Source organism: Carassius carassius, chromosome 11, assembly GCF_963082965.1.
Source record: "Carassius carassius chromosome 11, fCarCar2.1, whole genome shotgun sequence".
NCBI classification, from domain to species: domain Eukaryota; kingdom Metazoa; phylum Chordata; class Actinopteri; order Cypriniformes; family Cyprinidae; genus Carassius; species Carassius carassius.
Genome location: NC_081765.1, coordinates 15,936,948 through 15,953,933, shown reverse-complemented (window position 1 = coordinate 15,953,933; position 16,986 = coordinate 15,936,948). Strand labels below are relative to the sequence as shown.

The 16,986-nt window shown below is 41.1% G+C and overlaps 2 protein-coding genes across 2 annotated transcripts; one reads left to right on the top strand and one right to left on the bottom strand.

The window, feature by feature from the left end:
• Window positions 1-448: 448 nt before the first annotated feature.
• Window positions 449-1,241, bottom strand: crygs4 (crystallin, gamma S4). The gene is made up of 3 exons (XM_059561200.1): window positions 1,204-1,241; window positions 866-1,108; window positions 449-762 (listed from the first exon to the last, which is right to left on the bottom strand). The coding sequence occupies exons 1-3, from the start codon at window positions 1,216-1,218 to the stop codon at window positions 487-489; spliced, it is 534 nt and encodes a 177-aa protein (XP_059417183.1). The 5' UTR covers window positions 1,219-1,241; the 3' UTR covers window positions 449-486.
• Window positions 1,242-4,168: 2,927 nt separating this feature from the next.
• On the top strand, window positions 4,169-5,231 carry LOC132152865 (gamma-crystallin M3-like). The gene is made up of 3 exons (XM_059561802.1): window positions 4,169-4,222; window positions 4,496-4,735; window positions 4,894-5,231. The coding sequence occupies exons 1-3, from the start codon at window positions 4,214-4,216 to the stop codon at window positions 5,167-5,169; spliced, it is 525 nt and encodes a 174-aa protein (XP_059417785.1). The 5' UTR covers window positions 4,169-4,213; the 3' UTR covers window positions 5,170-5,231.
• The last annotated feature ends 11,755 nt before the right edge of the window (window positions 5,232-16,986 follow it).

The following is a 16,986-nucleotide window of genomic DNA, read 5'->3' as shown; positions in this document are numbered from 1 at the left end:
TTTTTTTCCCCATTTCTATCACCTGATTGAGTTTGGACTCCTTGCTACTATTGCCTTTGGCTCGTTTAGTTAGGGTTTAAAGACACTTAATATTCAGTAATATTCAGGAAGAGAACACCACTTGAATGTAACTGAGCTGAATAATGACACTATTGTCTTCTGTAGAGCTGCTTTATAGCAGCATTAAATTTTTTAATGACTGATAAATTTTACATAAACACTGTTATTGAACTGAATTTAATTAACATTCAGCTTTTCTAAAGCACTATAAAAATAAAGGTGACTTGATTTGGCTTTACAAAGCAGTCATTCATAGAAATATAAATAATAAACTAGCTTGAAATAATGTTGTTTGTTTTTTGTATTTCAGCCTTATATTTTTTTATGGCAACCAGAAAAAAACAGACACAACTCACATATATGAATGCCTCTTCAATAATTTTATTTTTCAATATTTTTCAGTAGTAGTGACAAGAAGTTTTCAATTCAACAGTCTGTGGTGATTTGACGAACAGAGCCCACAATGGGATGCATGGCCCCCCATTCAGTGTGGCGTCTGTACTCTCCCTTCTCAAGGAGGTACTGACGGCCACTGTAGTTTGCATGCTCAAAGAACACACAGGGACCTTCCTGGACTTTGCAGGAATGGATCTCTCTACAGAGGAAACATTCCTGAATGGACGGGGTGCTTTCTGTAACTTCCCATGTTTGGCCATCAAAATTGGGCCTTTCAAAGAGCTTCAGCTTGAGATTTCCAGTAACCTGAAATAAACACAAATTATGTTTCTATGTTTACACCTAATCACACTGTTTACTTTCCCTGAGAGCAATTCAAAGTGATCATTTGTGTTGCCATTGAACTTACATGCCTGAGTAGACGACAAGATCGGACACAATCATTGAAGCCAATCCAATGATGATAATCTGGATACTCCCCTGGGGTCAGGACATACTGATAGCCCATGTAGTTTTGCCACTCATACAGCACCCAAAAGCCCCCCTTCACCTTTGCAGAATTACAGCGGCTAAAAAAAGAATGAAGGTCACTTGTGTCTCCCTTACACTCATAGGACCTTCCCTGGAAGTTCCTGTCTTCGTAGAACACAATCTGTCAGACAAAACACAACACTGACAGTTTACATTGTGCTAACACATCATGACAAACTGTGGGACTCAGACAATCAGGGAGAAAGAGGCACTTACACTCTCAGTTGTCATTGTCAGAAGTGAAATGTTGGATAGCAAACCGTGTTGTAGTCTCTTTATACAATCCTGAACAAAGGCACAGGTTGTAAAAAATTTAATCAGCAATTCAAAAAAATATCTAAGCTATTGTTCTAAAGCACTGAATCATAGATTCGTTCAACAATAAAATTGTTAGTACCAAGCATCCCAACCTCAGTCAATAAACCCCAAGCTCAGGCTTGTTCAACATGCCACTACATACTGACTAAACTAGTGTTTGTCTACTTAGCTCAGGCTGATTATTTATCTTACTACAGAAATATGCATTCAAATGTTTGCCAAAAGCACCCTCACACTATCAGATATTGCAAAACACTGTTATGAATGGCAACCATGGTATCCATCAAGGAGGATTTAGAGGCCAAGAACTGGTATATACTGTGTCTCATAAATTTGTAAGATATTTGTAAGATATTTGCAGTAAAATATCCAAAAACCACTAGGCTAGTGTTATATATTTTGTCCAGCTGATTACTAACAATATTTCTAATGTTTTCAACTACTTCTAAATCATGAGAAAATTCCCATTCTAAACAGTGACACGGGGCAGTGCAATCGCCTGTCAATGACATTAGTTCCCCTTTGTTACCACCTTTACTGACGTTGAAACCACATGACAACAGTGTCTTGGACAAATGCGAAAGTTGCTTCGCGAAAAACTTAAACTAGAAAGAGATGCCGATCTCGTTTGTGTTTTCCTCGACAGGTGAGTTGTTTTGATTCGTATCTTTTTTTAAAGAAAATGTATGCTATTATAACGATCAACAAGATTAGTATTATGGGGCATACACACCAAACGCGGGGCATCGTGTCTCTAGACCCGCGCGAAGACGCATCTGATCCATAGTCTGATCGCGTCTTTACATTGACTTTGTATGTAATATACTCAAGCAAATCGTTGAGCTCGCGTTAAATCCATGATTTATCTTTCGTCTGATTGATGGCCATCAGCGGTTGAGTAGAAGACAACAAATCCCATCCGTGACGAGTGGGCATCTGGGCTTTATTTTGTGTTTGGTTTTTATTTGTGTGCGTTAGTCGTCCATGAGGGGCTGAGGCGCTGTTTTGCGATAGAATCGAAAAGGCCTGTGTGGACAGCTCTTATTATACAGATAATAGAACTGTATGATAAAACGTTTTTGCAAGTTTTTGCATTTTTCACAGTGCTTGGGTAGTGTCTGAAAACATCTCTTTTATTATGTTTGCTAATAACTTTTGAACCAAATAGACAATGAACTTTTTCTCTAAAAAATATATCAGAGGTGCCGGATCTGGCTTGTTCCAGCACAAATTAAGCCCTGTATCTAAACAACAAAAATATCTGATAAATTCAAGTTCAATAAAGGCAACTAAATATTTACAAATTAACTAATTTAACAGTTTTGAAATAATCATTAAATCAATTACCAAAAGCACAATTACAGAACATTATCATATTAATAAGCAATCAGAAATTATTTTTGATATCATTATCAGTGTTGGGGGTATCGCATTACAAGTAATGCAAGTTATATATGCAAGTATTTTTTCAAGTAACTAGTAAAGTAAAGCATTAATTTTTAATTTACAAGAAAATATCTGAGTTACTTTTTCCAAAAAATAACAGTACTTTGTTTTCCCATTTATTGACTGACAAGTCTCCTGTCCCCATATTGGGTGAAATCAGAAGTACAGAGGTGTTGTGTGCTCTGTGTGAACATGATGTACAGTAGTTCTAAACGACTAAACGTGAATGTGCATTAGTTCATCCCACTCGCAAAAAACAAAAGCAAAAAAACATTTAGTATTCCTCAAACGGAGTTAAAACAGTGAAATACAAACTTATTTATTAAATTTTTTGGTGAGAAAGGGCTTTTACATTTGCTATAAATAGAACTTATATTAAAAACAATCAAGCCCTGCTCATATTTAAAAAGTAATGCAAAAGTAAAGTAATGCATTACTTTCTATAAAAAGTAACTAACTAACATAAATAGTAAATTTTTTTAGGGAGTAATGCAATATTGGAATGCATTACTTTTATATGTAACCTTCTCCAACACTGATCATGATAAAGCCCCCTGTAACTTGAGTATTTTGGCATCCACAGAAGCTGAGGTTTAGGTACAGGTCTCAAAGCTTCAAACAACCCTGACATTTTTTTCTCCATATGTTATTATTATTTATATTATTATTTTAGTATTATTATTTACAATAATTTTTTTATTGATACATAACAGGGACAGAGTTTGATAAAAACATATTTGCGTTGCGCTCATGTCTAAACAACCATTAAATAAACTAGAAATGTAAAATAATGTTAACTGCAATATAGTGCAGAATAGGAAAAGAGGGACTTCAAAATTAATATGGGGTGCATTTTTTCAAAGCTGATACAATTGCTTCACATTATTAATAATTTTGGTGACCTCTCTTGGTAGAATTGTAGAATAAATGGCTACAATTATGTGGAGGGAAATCTAAAATTATTTACGGCATAGTGTACCAACAGTAATTTTTTTTTATGCAAAAATTAAAAAATTTATAATTTTGTTCATTTGACATGAGCATGACCTTTATTTAAATTTACTCAAATAAAAATAGACAGCAAATCAGACTCTTTATGAAACTCCAACTGTTACTTTTTAAGTGCTTGGTAAATGTTTGCTACTTTAAGGAATTCCTCAGATTTGGTAACTCTCGGCCAACATGATTTGTCTTGCTTTTGCTGTCCCTCTCTCTCTCTCTCTCTCTCTCTCTCTCTCTCTCTCTCTCTCTCTCTCTCTCTCTCTCTCTTTCTGTTTATCTTTCAATCTGTTTGTTTCATGTAGGCTGTGATTGCACAATTTAAATTAACAGAAATCACAGACCTGCTTAATCATCAGGTTTCATGGTATTTGAATGACAAAACCATTATCAGCCTATAAAGTATAAAAGGCAGCAGTCAGACAGACAGCAACTGGACAGAATCCCACGAAGACTAGCAAACATGGGCAAGGTATGTATTGGGTGGCCTTAATCCAGTGGAGAAGAGCTGCCAAAAACAGCAAAATCTTCTATAAATGTATTAAATGCAAAGATACTTTATTTTTTTTATTTTTTTATGTGGAAACAGTAAATATGTTATAGGTAATTATTTTATAAACAAGCTATAATACAAATACCTGGTGCATTATTCAAGCCAAAAACACCAGTTACTTGAACCGTTATAGATAACTGTTTATTGAGAGACAACTTATATTTTAATATTCACATTTGATTTTCTTGGTAGATCATCTTCTACGAGGACAGGAACTTCCAGGGTCGCTCCTATGAGTGCAGCAGTGACTGCTCTGATATGTCTACCTACCTCAGCCGCTGTCACTCATGCAAAGTGGAGAGTGGCTGCTTTGTGGTCTATGACCGTCCTAACTACATGGGAAACCAGTTTTTTATGAGGAGGGGCGAGTATGCTGATTGCATGCGCATGGGGATGAGTGATGGCATCAGGTCATGTCGCATGGTTCCTCAGGTAACAAAAAATAAAAAATAAAAAAATAAAATAAAATTATAATATTTATTTTAATAATTAGTAATAATAATAGTTAAATAATCCAGCCTATTTGAAATACACTGTATTGAATCAGAAATGTATTCAATCAGACTGAATCAGTACATTTCATCTTACAGTACAGGGGATCCTACAGAATGAGGATCTACGAGAGGGAGAACTTCGGAGGTCAGATGAACGAGATGACAGATGACTGTGAATCCTTCATGGACCGTTATCGCATGTCCGACTGCCAGTCCTGCCATGTGATGGACGGCCACTGGCTCATGTATGAGCAGCCTCACTACAGAGGCAGGATGATATACTTCAGACCTGGAGAGTACAGGAGCTTCAGAGATATGGGCTACAGCAACAACAGATTCAGCTCTGTTAGAAGAATCATGGACTTGTGTTAAATTCATGGTCTAAAAACATAAATGATAATATAAGCATAAACAATAAATTTCTCATGCATTTATTTTGTTGTCTTGGCCTGTTTTCACCACTTTGAGTTAGTTGACACCATTAGTGTCATTGTACCGAAAGTATGCAAACCAATGGAAAATAAACATATCAGTTTCATAGCATCAGTTAAGTTTATAACATGTATGTCCAAATGAAGAAGCAGATCATTGTCTGCTGTGAATACTGTAGACTCAATCTATCATTAAACATACTAAGATAATTTTAAAGATTTATATTTTAATATTTCTAGTTAGATGTCATGCAGACAGCTGAATGTTCATGCCGTGGTATTACAGTCCTACTGATTGTGTTTCATTACCAAAATGCTTGTGGATGTCAGAGCAATGGCCTTGTGAGGAGCATGTGCCTCAGCCGACCTGAGTTGTTGAGGTCCTTTCCCGGTCCTGTTTCTCTCTTCCTACTGTCCAGTCCAATAAAGGTAAAAAGCCTCCCAAAATATAACATAAAAAAGACATGGGCAAGAAAAGTATTGATTATTTTCATGTCTGCATGCATGTTAAACAATACTTGTGTACCTCAGTTTAAAGATTGTGTATCGTACTGTTAAATGTACATCTGAATAATCGACCTGTCATACACACATTAAAAAAGGAGCAAGCTAACTAAATTGAATCAATTTATGTAGATCTATTTATGATGGAGATAATATCAGCTATTAAAAAGATTATCCCAAATGAAAATAAAAGTTTTTGATCCTGTTGTGTTATGTATCAAGCAATTTTCTTAATTTAGTCTATGACATATCAAACAAAATTATTACGATTAAAGTAGGTTTGAACTAATGGATCTCCATGGTCTCTGTATATGACTTTCTGTTTTGTTTTAATCTCCCAGTCTTAAATGTAATATTTAAAAAAACACCAATATTACAGTGAATAAACAAAAATAATCCAATTGGGCACTAGTAGATCTTCAGTTACCAGTGTCCCCTTGAGGCTGATATGCTTGACAATATTAGTTTTAGGGAAAGAGAGAGAGAGAGAGAGAGAGAGAGAGAGAGAGAGAAACTTACAAAACATCTTTTATTACTGAAATATATATATATATGTCTCTTCTATGTTTCAACTGTACAGTAAATGACATATCTGTGGATCATCTGTCCTCCCCCACCTGCACTATAACCAAGAAAATACACAACTGGCACAGGGTATAGGAGCAAACAGTTTTGGTATCTACTTGGAGATTAGTTTAGAAAATAAATATAATTGCTGAGTAAGAAGTTCAAACTACAGACCCCCGCACATGACGTGCAAGAAAAAATAAATAAATTGTGCGAACAATTTACTAATTCTTTCCTTCAGTGTACTAAAACGTGCACACAATTTCTATTGCGTTCCCTCGATTTACTATTGCGTTCACTTGATTTGCTAAACCGTGCGCACGATTTAGCAAATCAAGGGAACGAATTAGTAAATTGTGCACACAATTTATAAATCGAGTGAACGAAATAGTAAATTGAGGGAATGCAATAATAATCGTGTGCACGTTTTAGTACATTGAGGGGAAGAATTTGTAAATCGTGCACTTGATTTAGCCTAATATTTTTTCCTGCATGCCATGTGTGGGGCACCGTATCAAACAATGGGCTATAGATTTTTATGAATCAAGTTGAGTATAAAAAAAGTATAAAAGCAACACAGTAAAACACTAGCAACAAATGCAAAATCGTGGGAAATGAAAAGGATTACTGCTTAGACCAAATCACATCTGAAATAAGATCTACATTGATTTTGCAGTGTCAGCTATTAAGGGAGGAATACAAGGACATTGCACTTTCTAATAGATTAACAAGAAAAGAACAAAGAATAGCATATCCATTGTAAGCATGCCTTTTTGTTGCTATGTGTTTTTTTTTTTTAGTAAATATGATTGAATTACTAAATAATGAAAAAAAAAAAAAATTCTTGCAGCATAGGAACATTTAGAATGAGAATCTTTGAAAAGGAGAACTTTGTTGGACAAAAGTATGAGTTGATGGATGACTGTGAGTCAATCCAGGAACGCTTTTACATGTCCGATAGCCAGTCCTGCAATGTCACACATGGCCACTGGCTTCTGTATGAACGGCCCAATTTCGAAGGCAGAATGATATACATCAGGCCAGGGGAGTACAGCAGCTATAATGAAAACAAACTATTTTCAATAATAAACATAGTATGTTTGATTGTAGTCTTAAGATCAGACTTAGGTCTTAGTTTGGAAAATAAAAGTTTTAGAAATAAAGATCTAGAAATAATATTCATTATAAACCAATTTTAAATTGTTATAATTGTGAAATACAATGCTCAAAAGGGAAAACTTAATAATCATAGTATATCACTAACTCAATTAAACTTTAGAGATATCAATCTGTCCAGTCAGAAAGCAGAAAGAATTGTGAATCAGTTTTACCTGCTATGGGCCAAACAGAAAGACAACCCTCAAAAAGAGACTGGCTCTCTCTCCTAATCTTTCCTGACTGATTTGTATTGTGACTACAATACAACCCAATCAGATTGCACAGTTATTCAGCTCCCCCAGTGTCACGATCATTAGATGGAGTGCCCATGAGCTTCAGTAGAGGGCACTCCAGTCAGGACCATTCCACCCATTCACCACCAGTTGTCACTTGGACACTAGCACCTCTCAAACTGTTGCACCACACCCGAACTACATTACCCATGAGTCACTGCATCACAATCACCCTGCCACACCTGCACCTCATTCATCAGCCAATTTCCTTGCCACACCTGCACCTCATTTACACACACACATAAAAGCAGCACACTCACTCTCACTCACGGCGAAGTCTTGTTTAGCCAGTCTGACATTTCCGAGCATTTTCCCAGTGTTTGTTATTCCTGTGTTTTGACCTTTGGACTGTTTATTCCGACTCTGATTCTCCGCTGCCTGTCCCGATCTCTGCTTGTTTTTGGTTATGATTCTGGTTATCCCTGACACACCTGACGCCATTTCTGATCTCTGCCTGTATTACCATTCTGTTGAATAAATGCTGCATATGGATCCGAACGCCTCCGACTCCTTGTTACAGAAGACTTCGCCCTACCAGGATCCAGCAGCCCGGTATCCCCTTGTCACTGAGGTATCGGTTTCAATGTCAGCATATCATCAATCCAGCCTAACCACAGATCCAGTTGACCTACTGCTAGATCTAAAGCAAGGAGATCGACCTATTGAGGACTATGTTCAACAGTTCTGTGAATTGGTTTATAGAGTTCCTCTAGACGATGAAGTCTTGTTTAAGGATCTATTCCGTTTTGGACTCAATGAACCAGTAAAATCATGGTTACCTAGAGGGGAGTTTAATTGCAGCTTAAGGGACATAATGGACTTTGCACTCTTGTTATGTGGTTCTCCTTTCACTGTGGGAGAGGCAGAGGACTTTAAAGCCCCAAAACCACTGCACAAGATGGCCGCCAGCCCAGCGCCGCTGCACAAGATGGCCGCCAGCCCAGCACCATTGCACAGGATGGCCGAATCTACACCTGTGTTGCCAGACAAGATGGCTGACTCAACGCCTGAGTCTTCCGTCAAGGTGCCACTGGCTTGCCATCATAGAGGGCGGAGGAGGAGGAGACAGGCGTCTACCATTCCTCAAAGCCCGGAGGACGTTCCCGAGCGGGCCGCTGCCGTCCAGGAGGACGTTCCCGAGCGGGCCGCTGCCGTCCAAGAGGACGTTCCCGAGCGGGCCGCTGCGGTCCAGGAGGACGTCCCCGAGCGGGCCGCTGCCGTCCAGGAGGACGTGCCCAATGCTGTTCCGGAGACCGAGGCGGTGCCTGATGCTATTCCCGAGGCCGAGGAGGTGCCCATTGACTTTCCAGAGTCGAGTCAGGTTCCAGTTGACCCTCCAGAGTCGAGTCAGGTTCCAGTTGACCCTTCAGAGTCGAGTCAGGTTCCAGTTACCGTCGACCTTTCAGAGTCAAGTCAAGTCACTGGTGATCGTCAAGGACAGAGTCAAGTCACTGGTGATCGTCAAGGACAGAGTCAAGTCACTGGTGATCATCAAGGACTGAGTCAAGTCACTGGTGGTCTTCAAGGACAGAGTCGAGTCACTGGTGGTCTTCAAGGACAGAGTCGAGTCACTGGTGATCTTCAAGGACAGAGTCGAGTCACTGGTGATCTTCAAGGACAGAGTCGAGTCACTGGTGATCTTCAAGGACAGAGTCGAGTCACTGGTGATCTTCAAGGACAGAGTCGAGTCACTGGTGATCTTCAAGGACAGAGTCGAGTCACTGGTGATCTTCAAGGACAGAGTCGAGTCACTGGTGTCTAGAAGCCGCTCCTTTGGGGGAGGGGGGGCTATGTCACGATCATTAGATGTAGTGCCCAGAACTACCCAGAATGGTACAGCTAGACAGCACTGTAGAAGGGCAACTAATCAGAACCAGTATTCAGCAGGCTAGCAGAACCAGCAGGTTTCTTGAATGCACTTTTCTGACCAAAACGAATCCATGAGGATGGCATGAGGACCCAACGTTCCTCTAGTGACACCTGTGCGTACAATCCAGCACCATGCAGCTGGATTGGAATTTGCCAGATAACCCCAGAATTGGCAGGTCCAACACTGGTGCTCTGTTCACCTCACGGATAAGAGCACCGAACATGGGACAGATGTGAAAGTGTCTGGAGATTTCACGGAGAATGTTAAGCTTTTTCCAGACCTAAGTCCAATTGAGAACCTCTGGGATGTTATGTATCGGAGCATCTGAAGTCGCTTAAAAAGCACCACAGAATGTCTGGGAGCTAATTTATGCCTTGATCAAGGTCTGGGAGGACTTCAGCCTGTAATTTACAGTATATTTTTTACTTGGATTTTCTGTGTGATTTTGAATCTAGCCCTCAAGGGGTTGATGATTTTGGCATGCATTGACCATTCTCATATTGTTCTCAACAAATTAAATATTCATATTGTAATTAAATAAATAAACCAAACCCCCCTACCCCTTGCCAATTCCAAACATAAAGTGACGTACAGCCAAGTATGGTGAACAATACTCAGAATTTGTGCTCTGCATTTAACCCATCCAAAGTGCACACACACAGCAGTGAACACACACCCGGAGCAGTGGGCAGCCATTTATGCTGCGGCGCCCAGGTAGCAGTTGGGGGTTTGGTGCCTTGCTCAAGGGCATCTAAGTCATGGTATTGCCGGCCCAAGACTCGAAACCATAACCCTAGGGTTAGGAGCCAAACTCTCTGACCACTAGGCCATGACTTCGCCATAAGGTCCCCAACTTGAAGCTGTGACAATACATCATGACATACACTCACCTAAAGGATTATTAGGAACACCATAATAAAGCCCTATTCGGACGGGACTAGATTTACAGGGGGTCATTAGAGAAATCTGTGTTTCACAGACGTACTTGGTGATTTTATTCCCGTCCGAATCTGCCATGTCTGTGTTTTTCTCACACAACCTGTGTGATAATTCCAGAGCAAATTACCTACTGCTTTTTAGCAAACTCAGTGATCCTCTGAGAAAACTAATCCCATCCGAATGCGAATGTCTGTGTTTGCCGGCGATATTTTATTTCACAACGCGTTTCTTCGTGTGTTTTGGCCAACATGAATTACCGTAGATGCTCTTACCGCGTGCCTGTTTGATATATTTGCTTACTGGTATTGAAATAATAATAAAATAATAATAATAAAAATAATAAAATCAAGAGCCAGATAACGTAAACTGTTAATACTGGCTATTGTAATATCAGCATCAGGTAAGATTATTCACGTCCATTTATGCACTCAGTAACATAATGTTTCAATTACAGATGTACCTTTATAAAAACAAAGGAAAACAAGTTAAACTAAAGAAATCACACATTACTGTAACATGGTTTTGCTATACTAGCCATTTAGTATTTAGTATTTATTGTGTAATAATACTAATGGAAATCATTCCAAATGACTATATGCAATGCACGCATACAGAGCGTGTGATCTCTTTGACGCCCAGATGCACAAAACAGACCCTCCCACCTCTAAACACGGAGATGTTAGTCCCGTCTGAATTGGTACATGAAAATCGCATACGTCAGGTGGTAAGAATCGAAACTCAAACGTAGGTTAGAAAACTAGTCCCGTCCGAATAGGGCTTAATACTGTGTTTGACCCCCTTTCGCCTTCAGAACTGCCTTAATTCTATGTGGCATTGATTCAACAAGGTGCTAAAAGCATTCTTTAGAAATGTTGGCCCATATTGATAGGATAGTGTCTTGCAGTTGATGGAGATTTGTGGGATGCACATCCAGGGCACGAAGCTCCCGTTCCACCACATCCCAAAGATGCTCTATTGGGTTGAGATCTGGTGACTGTGGGGGCCATTTTAGTTCAGTGAACTCATTGTCATGTTCAAGAAACCAATTTGAAATGATTCGAGCTTTGTGATATGGTGCATTATCCTGCTGGAAGTAGCCATCAGAGGATGGGTACATGGGGGTCATAAAGGGATGAACATGGTCAGAAACAATGCTCAGGTAGGCCATGGCATTTAAACGATGCCCAATTGGCACTAAGGGGCCTAAAGTGTGCCAAGAAAACATCCCCCACACCATTACAGCACCACCACCACCAGCCTACACAGTGGTAACAAGGCATGATGGATCCATGTTCTCATTCTGTTTACGCCAAATTTTGACTCTACCATCTGAATGTCTCAACAGAAATCGAGACTCATCAGACCAGGCAACATTTTTCCAGTCTTTATCTGTCCAATTTTGGTTAGCTTGTGCAAATTGTAGCCTCTTTTTCCTATTTGTAGTGGAGATGAGTGGTACCCGGTGGGGTCTTCTGCTGTTGTAGCCCATCCGCCTCAAGGTTGTGCATGTTGTGGCTTCACAAATGCTTTGCTGCATACCTCGGTTGTAACGAGTGGTTATTTCAGTTAAAGTTGCTCTTCTATCAGCTTGAATCAGTCGGCCCATTCTCCTCTGACCTCTAGCATCAACAAGGCAGTTTTGCCCACAGGACTGCCACATACTGGATGTTTTTTCCCTTTTCACACCATTCTTTGTAAACCCTAGAAATGGTTGTGCATGAAAATCTCAGTAATTGAGCAGATTGTGAAATACTCAGACCAGCACGTCTGGCACCAACAACCATGCCACGTTCAAAATTGCTTAAATCACCTTTCTGTCCCATTCTGACATTCAGTTGGGAGTTCAGGAGATTGTCTTGGCCAGGACCACACCCCTAGATGCATTGAAGCAACTGACATGTGATTGGTTGATTAGATAATTGCATTAATGAGAAACTGAACAGGTGTTACTAATAATCCTTTAGGTGAGTGTACACTTGTACATAGGGCTGTAGCTATCAAATATTTTAGTAATCGAGTATTCTACCAAAAATTCCATCGATTAATCGAGTAATCGGATAAAATTTGTTTTTGCTTAATTAAAGTGCAATATTAATTATGCAAGAGAAAATAAGACTCCTGGGTCTCTTAAAATGAACAACTGAGTTTCCTTTTTTAGAAAAAAATATTTTTATTTCTTAAATGCATAGAATGCAATGCATACATAAAAAAATAAACATTTAATTATTACCCATTGTTTCTCTGTCCGTACTTGTACTGTGAAAAATGACAATAAAGTTAAAAGATGAATTAAGTGCATTTAAGTGCCATTCGGTTGGGGTTTTAAATAAAGCATTTTCTGAGATGCACATTAAACACATAAAACATTAATTCAAATGCTCATGAAGTGACTGTCAGAGCAGTTCTGGAGATGTTGTTCATGTGTTAACGTCCTTATTTAGTGAGACAGCAGACGCTGAAATCACCGGAGCGTCACGCGCGCTTCAGTGTTTGTGATAAAGGAAGATGCGCTTCTGCTCCATTCATTAACACAGACACGCAGAACATGCAGGATTCATATTTAAATAGACTGTTCCGGGCTTAATTTTTTACAGATATTAGTCCATATCATGATTTGATGTAAGTGCAATGACCTATGTTTTATTAATTCATTCAAAATTTGGCAAATTCCGTGCCATTCTGTGTTAAACTGTAAATTCCGTTTTTATGACTGGATTCCGCGATTCCTTCCGCGTTTTCTGCATCGCGGAAATCATAGGGCCCTAGTTGTGGTATGCCAGCTCTATCTTGCTATGGACACACGCCACGACGTTCTCTTTACGTTTGCCCCCGCCCTCAAATCAAAACACTGCTGACTCCTTGCAATATGCGATTTCGGACTCAGCACTTGTGTCTCCTTCCACTTTGTGGGTGACGTAAACGAGTTGTCACATTAAAACAATCATTGCGAAAGAACCTGACGTGAGATTTTAAATAAATTAAAAGAGGCTTTGAGGCAGAGGAATTTGCTTCGATCATTTTTTGTAATCGAGTTACTCAAGTTACTCGAGGAATCGTTTCAGCCCTACTTGTAAATACTCTTTGCTGCATGAGGTTGTCAAAGAGATAAATGAAAGACAATCTAACTTCCCCTGTAACAAATATATTACAACACACTTTATTAGTATACAGTTTACACTTCTAGATAACAATTCTACATGGGATTGCGTACTATAGCTGCCTATAAACCTTGGGTCCTGGCATTCATGTGGATGTTACAGGACATTGTTGCAGACAATGTACACCACTTCATGCCAATAGTGTTCCCTGATGGCAGTGGCCTCTTTCAACAGGATAATGGACCCTGCCACACTGCAAAAAATGTTCAGGAACAATTTGAGGAACATGAAAAAGTGTTCAAGGTGTTGCCTTGCCCTCTAAATTCCCCAGCTTTCAATCCATTTGAGCATCTACAGTATAGAATATACAGGGCCAACAAATCTGATCCATGGAGGTCCCACCTCCCAACTTGCAGGACATAAAGGATTTGTTGCTCATGTCTTGGTTCCAGATACCAAAGGACATGTTCAGTGGTCATACGGAGTACATGCTTCAATGCATCAGAGATGTTTTGGCAGCACAAGGGAGTGTCTACACGATATTAGGCATGTGGTTTTTATGCTGCAGCTATTCAGTCTATAACCAATAACTATAAATACCTAAGACAAATAATAACTATTATTAATGATTATTAGTATAAGGGCACCCCTAGATGCATGCTTCTTTACACAGTGACAGCATTTCACAAGTTCATGCTTACATATGATTAGCTGAGATATGGTATGCGTATTTGGCGTGCTGTCCAGGGAAGGGCTCTGAACTCAGGAATGGCCCGAACCTAGAGTACCCCACAAAAAGCAATTGAACAAAGGACAGCCGCCAGATTAAGAATGCCCCCCCAAAATAGCACTGAGTACTGGTGGGGGCTGATTTTATTTTTCTGAGAAGTCATCTGGTTGGCAGGCCGGAAGAGCCTACGTACTCGGGTGGGAGTGACTTAAGCGTTGGAAGGTTAGGCCCTACCGGCTGCAGGTACTGGACTATGTGATTAGGGGCGCCCGACCGGTAGGGCTCGAGCCGATGCTCAGCGGGAGCTCACAGCATTGGAGAGGTGAGCCCTACCGGCCGATGAGGAGGACCGACCGGGAGGGCCTGAGTTGCCTCAACTGGAATAGTTCACGGTGTCGGCATATGGGCCTTACTGGCTGATAAGCCCCTGCTATTCAGTAGGCGAAGGACAAATGGCTGACCGAGAGGACACATGAAGCCTCCGACTGGAGATTAAGATTCAGGACAATAAATGTCTGGGTCCTCTCTGTTTGGCAGATAAAAAGCTTTGGGCTGACTGACAAGGAGGACTCTTGCGACATCCAATGGTAGATTGCTACTCATGGCATCAGATGGATGAGACTCGCTTGTGGGCGGCAAAGTATAAAAACACGACTGGGAGAACTCCCACCAGACTTCTGAAGGGAGCACATGCATCAGACTGGTAAGCCTCGCTGGACGGGGAGAGAGAAAAGGAAAACCCAACTGGGAGAACTCTCACCGATGTTTGAAAGGAGCACACGCATCAGGTGGGTAAGCCTCACCAGGCAGGGTTAAAAGATGTGAGGGTAGTTGAGAGGGTTTGAGGCAACGTTTGGTGGGAGGTCGAGAGTTATGGCGTCAGACGGTTAAGCCTTGTCTACTGTCAAATGGAAAGGTAAGTTGCGTGGCCGGGAGACTCTAGTCGAGGTCCGAAGGAAACACACGCATCGGACGGGTAAGTCTTGCCAACCGTAGAATAGAAAGGTAAAGCTTGTCTGGCCAGGAGGCTCTCGCCAGCATCCAACAGGGACTCCCTGCTCACTGTATTGGCTGGGTAAGCCTCACATGCCGTAGAATGGAAAAGGTACGTTTGTGTGGCTGTGAGGCTCTCGCCGACGTCCGATGGGGGCTTGATACTAGCGGCATCGGAAGGCTGAGCCTCGATGACTGTAGACTGGGAAAGGAGGCTTTCAGTAAATCTCTCCGGGCATAAGACGGAAAAAGCAATGTTGAGTAGCCGAGCGGCTCTCGCCGATGTCAGAAAGGTATTCAAGCTCCTGGCAATGAACGGGTAAGCCTTGCTGGCCACAGAATAGAAAAGTTAAGGTTGTTTAGCCGGGAGGCTCTCATTGGCATCCGATGGGAGCTCAAGCTCCTTGCATCGAATAGGTAAGCCTCACTGACCATAGAATAGAAAAGGTAAGGTTGTCTAGCCAGGAGGCTCTCGCCGGTACCTGGTGGGAGTTTAATACTCGCAACACCAGATGGGTAAGTCTCTCCGACCATGAGAGGGGAAAGTTAAGGTTGTTAAGTTGTGAAGCTCTCGCTGGTGTTAGGTGGGAGCTCAATACTTGCGGCATCATATGGGTACGTCTCGTTGACCGTAAAAGGGGAAATTAAGGTCATTTAACTGGGAGGCTCTCGCCGACGTACGAAGGGAGCACGTGGCCTCGAACGGGTAAGCCTTGCTGGCTGTAAAATAGAAAAGGTAAGGTTATCTAGCCGGGAGGCTCTTACTGGCATCCAGTGGGAGCTCAATATTCGTGGCACCAGATGGGTAAGTCTCGCCGACTGTAAAAAGGGGAAGTGTGATGACTGGGGCGGGGCCGAGGGACGTGGGAACAAGAGCGAGGCCGGTGGAGTGATTGGAGATGAGTGACACCTGCGACACTCGTCGGTCTCGAGTCCCACGGAGGAGATGGAGGGATATAAAACCGGAGCGATGACAGTGACGGACGAGAGAGGACCAGGCCTGGACTTTATTTTGTGTTTTGATTTTTATTTGTCCGCAACAGTCGTCCGCGAGGGGCTGTTGAGCTGTTTTGTGTTTATTTTGATTATTAAAGTTTCATTTGATTGTCCGCCGGTTCCCGCTTCCTTCTTCCCGATGAATATGAAGTTTGTATCATGACAGGAAGTTAAGGTTGTTTAGCTGGGAGGTGCTCACCGACGTACGATAGGAGCACGTGGCCTCGAACGGGTAGCCTTGCTGGCAGTAAAATAGAAAAGGTAAGGTTGTCTAGCCAGGAGGCTCTCGCCAGCATCCAGTGGGAGCTCAATACTTGCATCACCAGATGGGTAAGTCTTTGTGATTTTAAATGAAGTAGAGAGCTGTGAGAGAGATGAGCAGGGGCGGCGATTGTCAGGGAAGGTAGCTTCCTCCTGCTTAACAGCGACCTCTGTGGCTTGGGGTGGAAAACTGAAGCCTGCATTGTAGCCAATTTGGCCATTGTTGTTTAGATTTAGCGTTTTTTTTAAAGACTACCCTAGCAACTATAATAAGTTAAAAAGACATGCATTTTCCTCTTAACCACACAAGAAAGCAAGTACTGATAAGTTAGCCAGAGCTGCAAGTTGG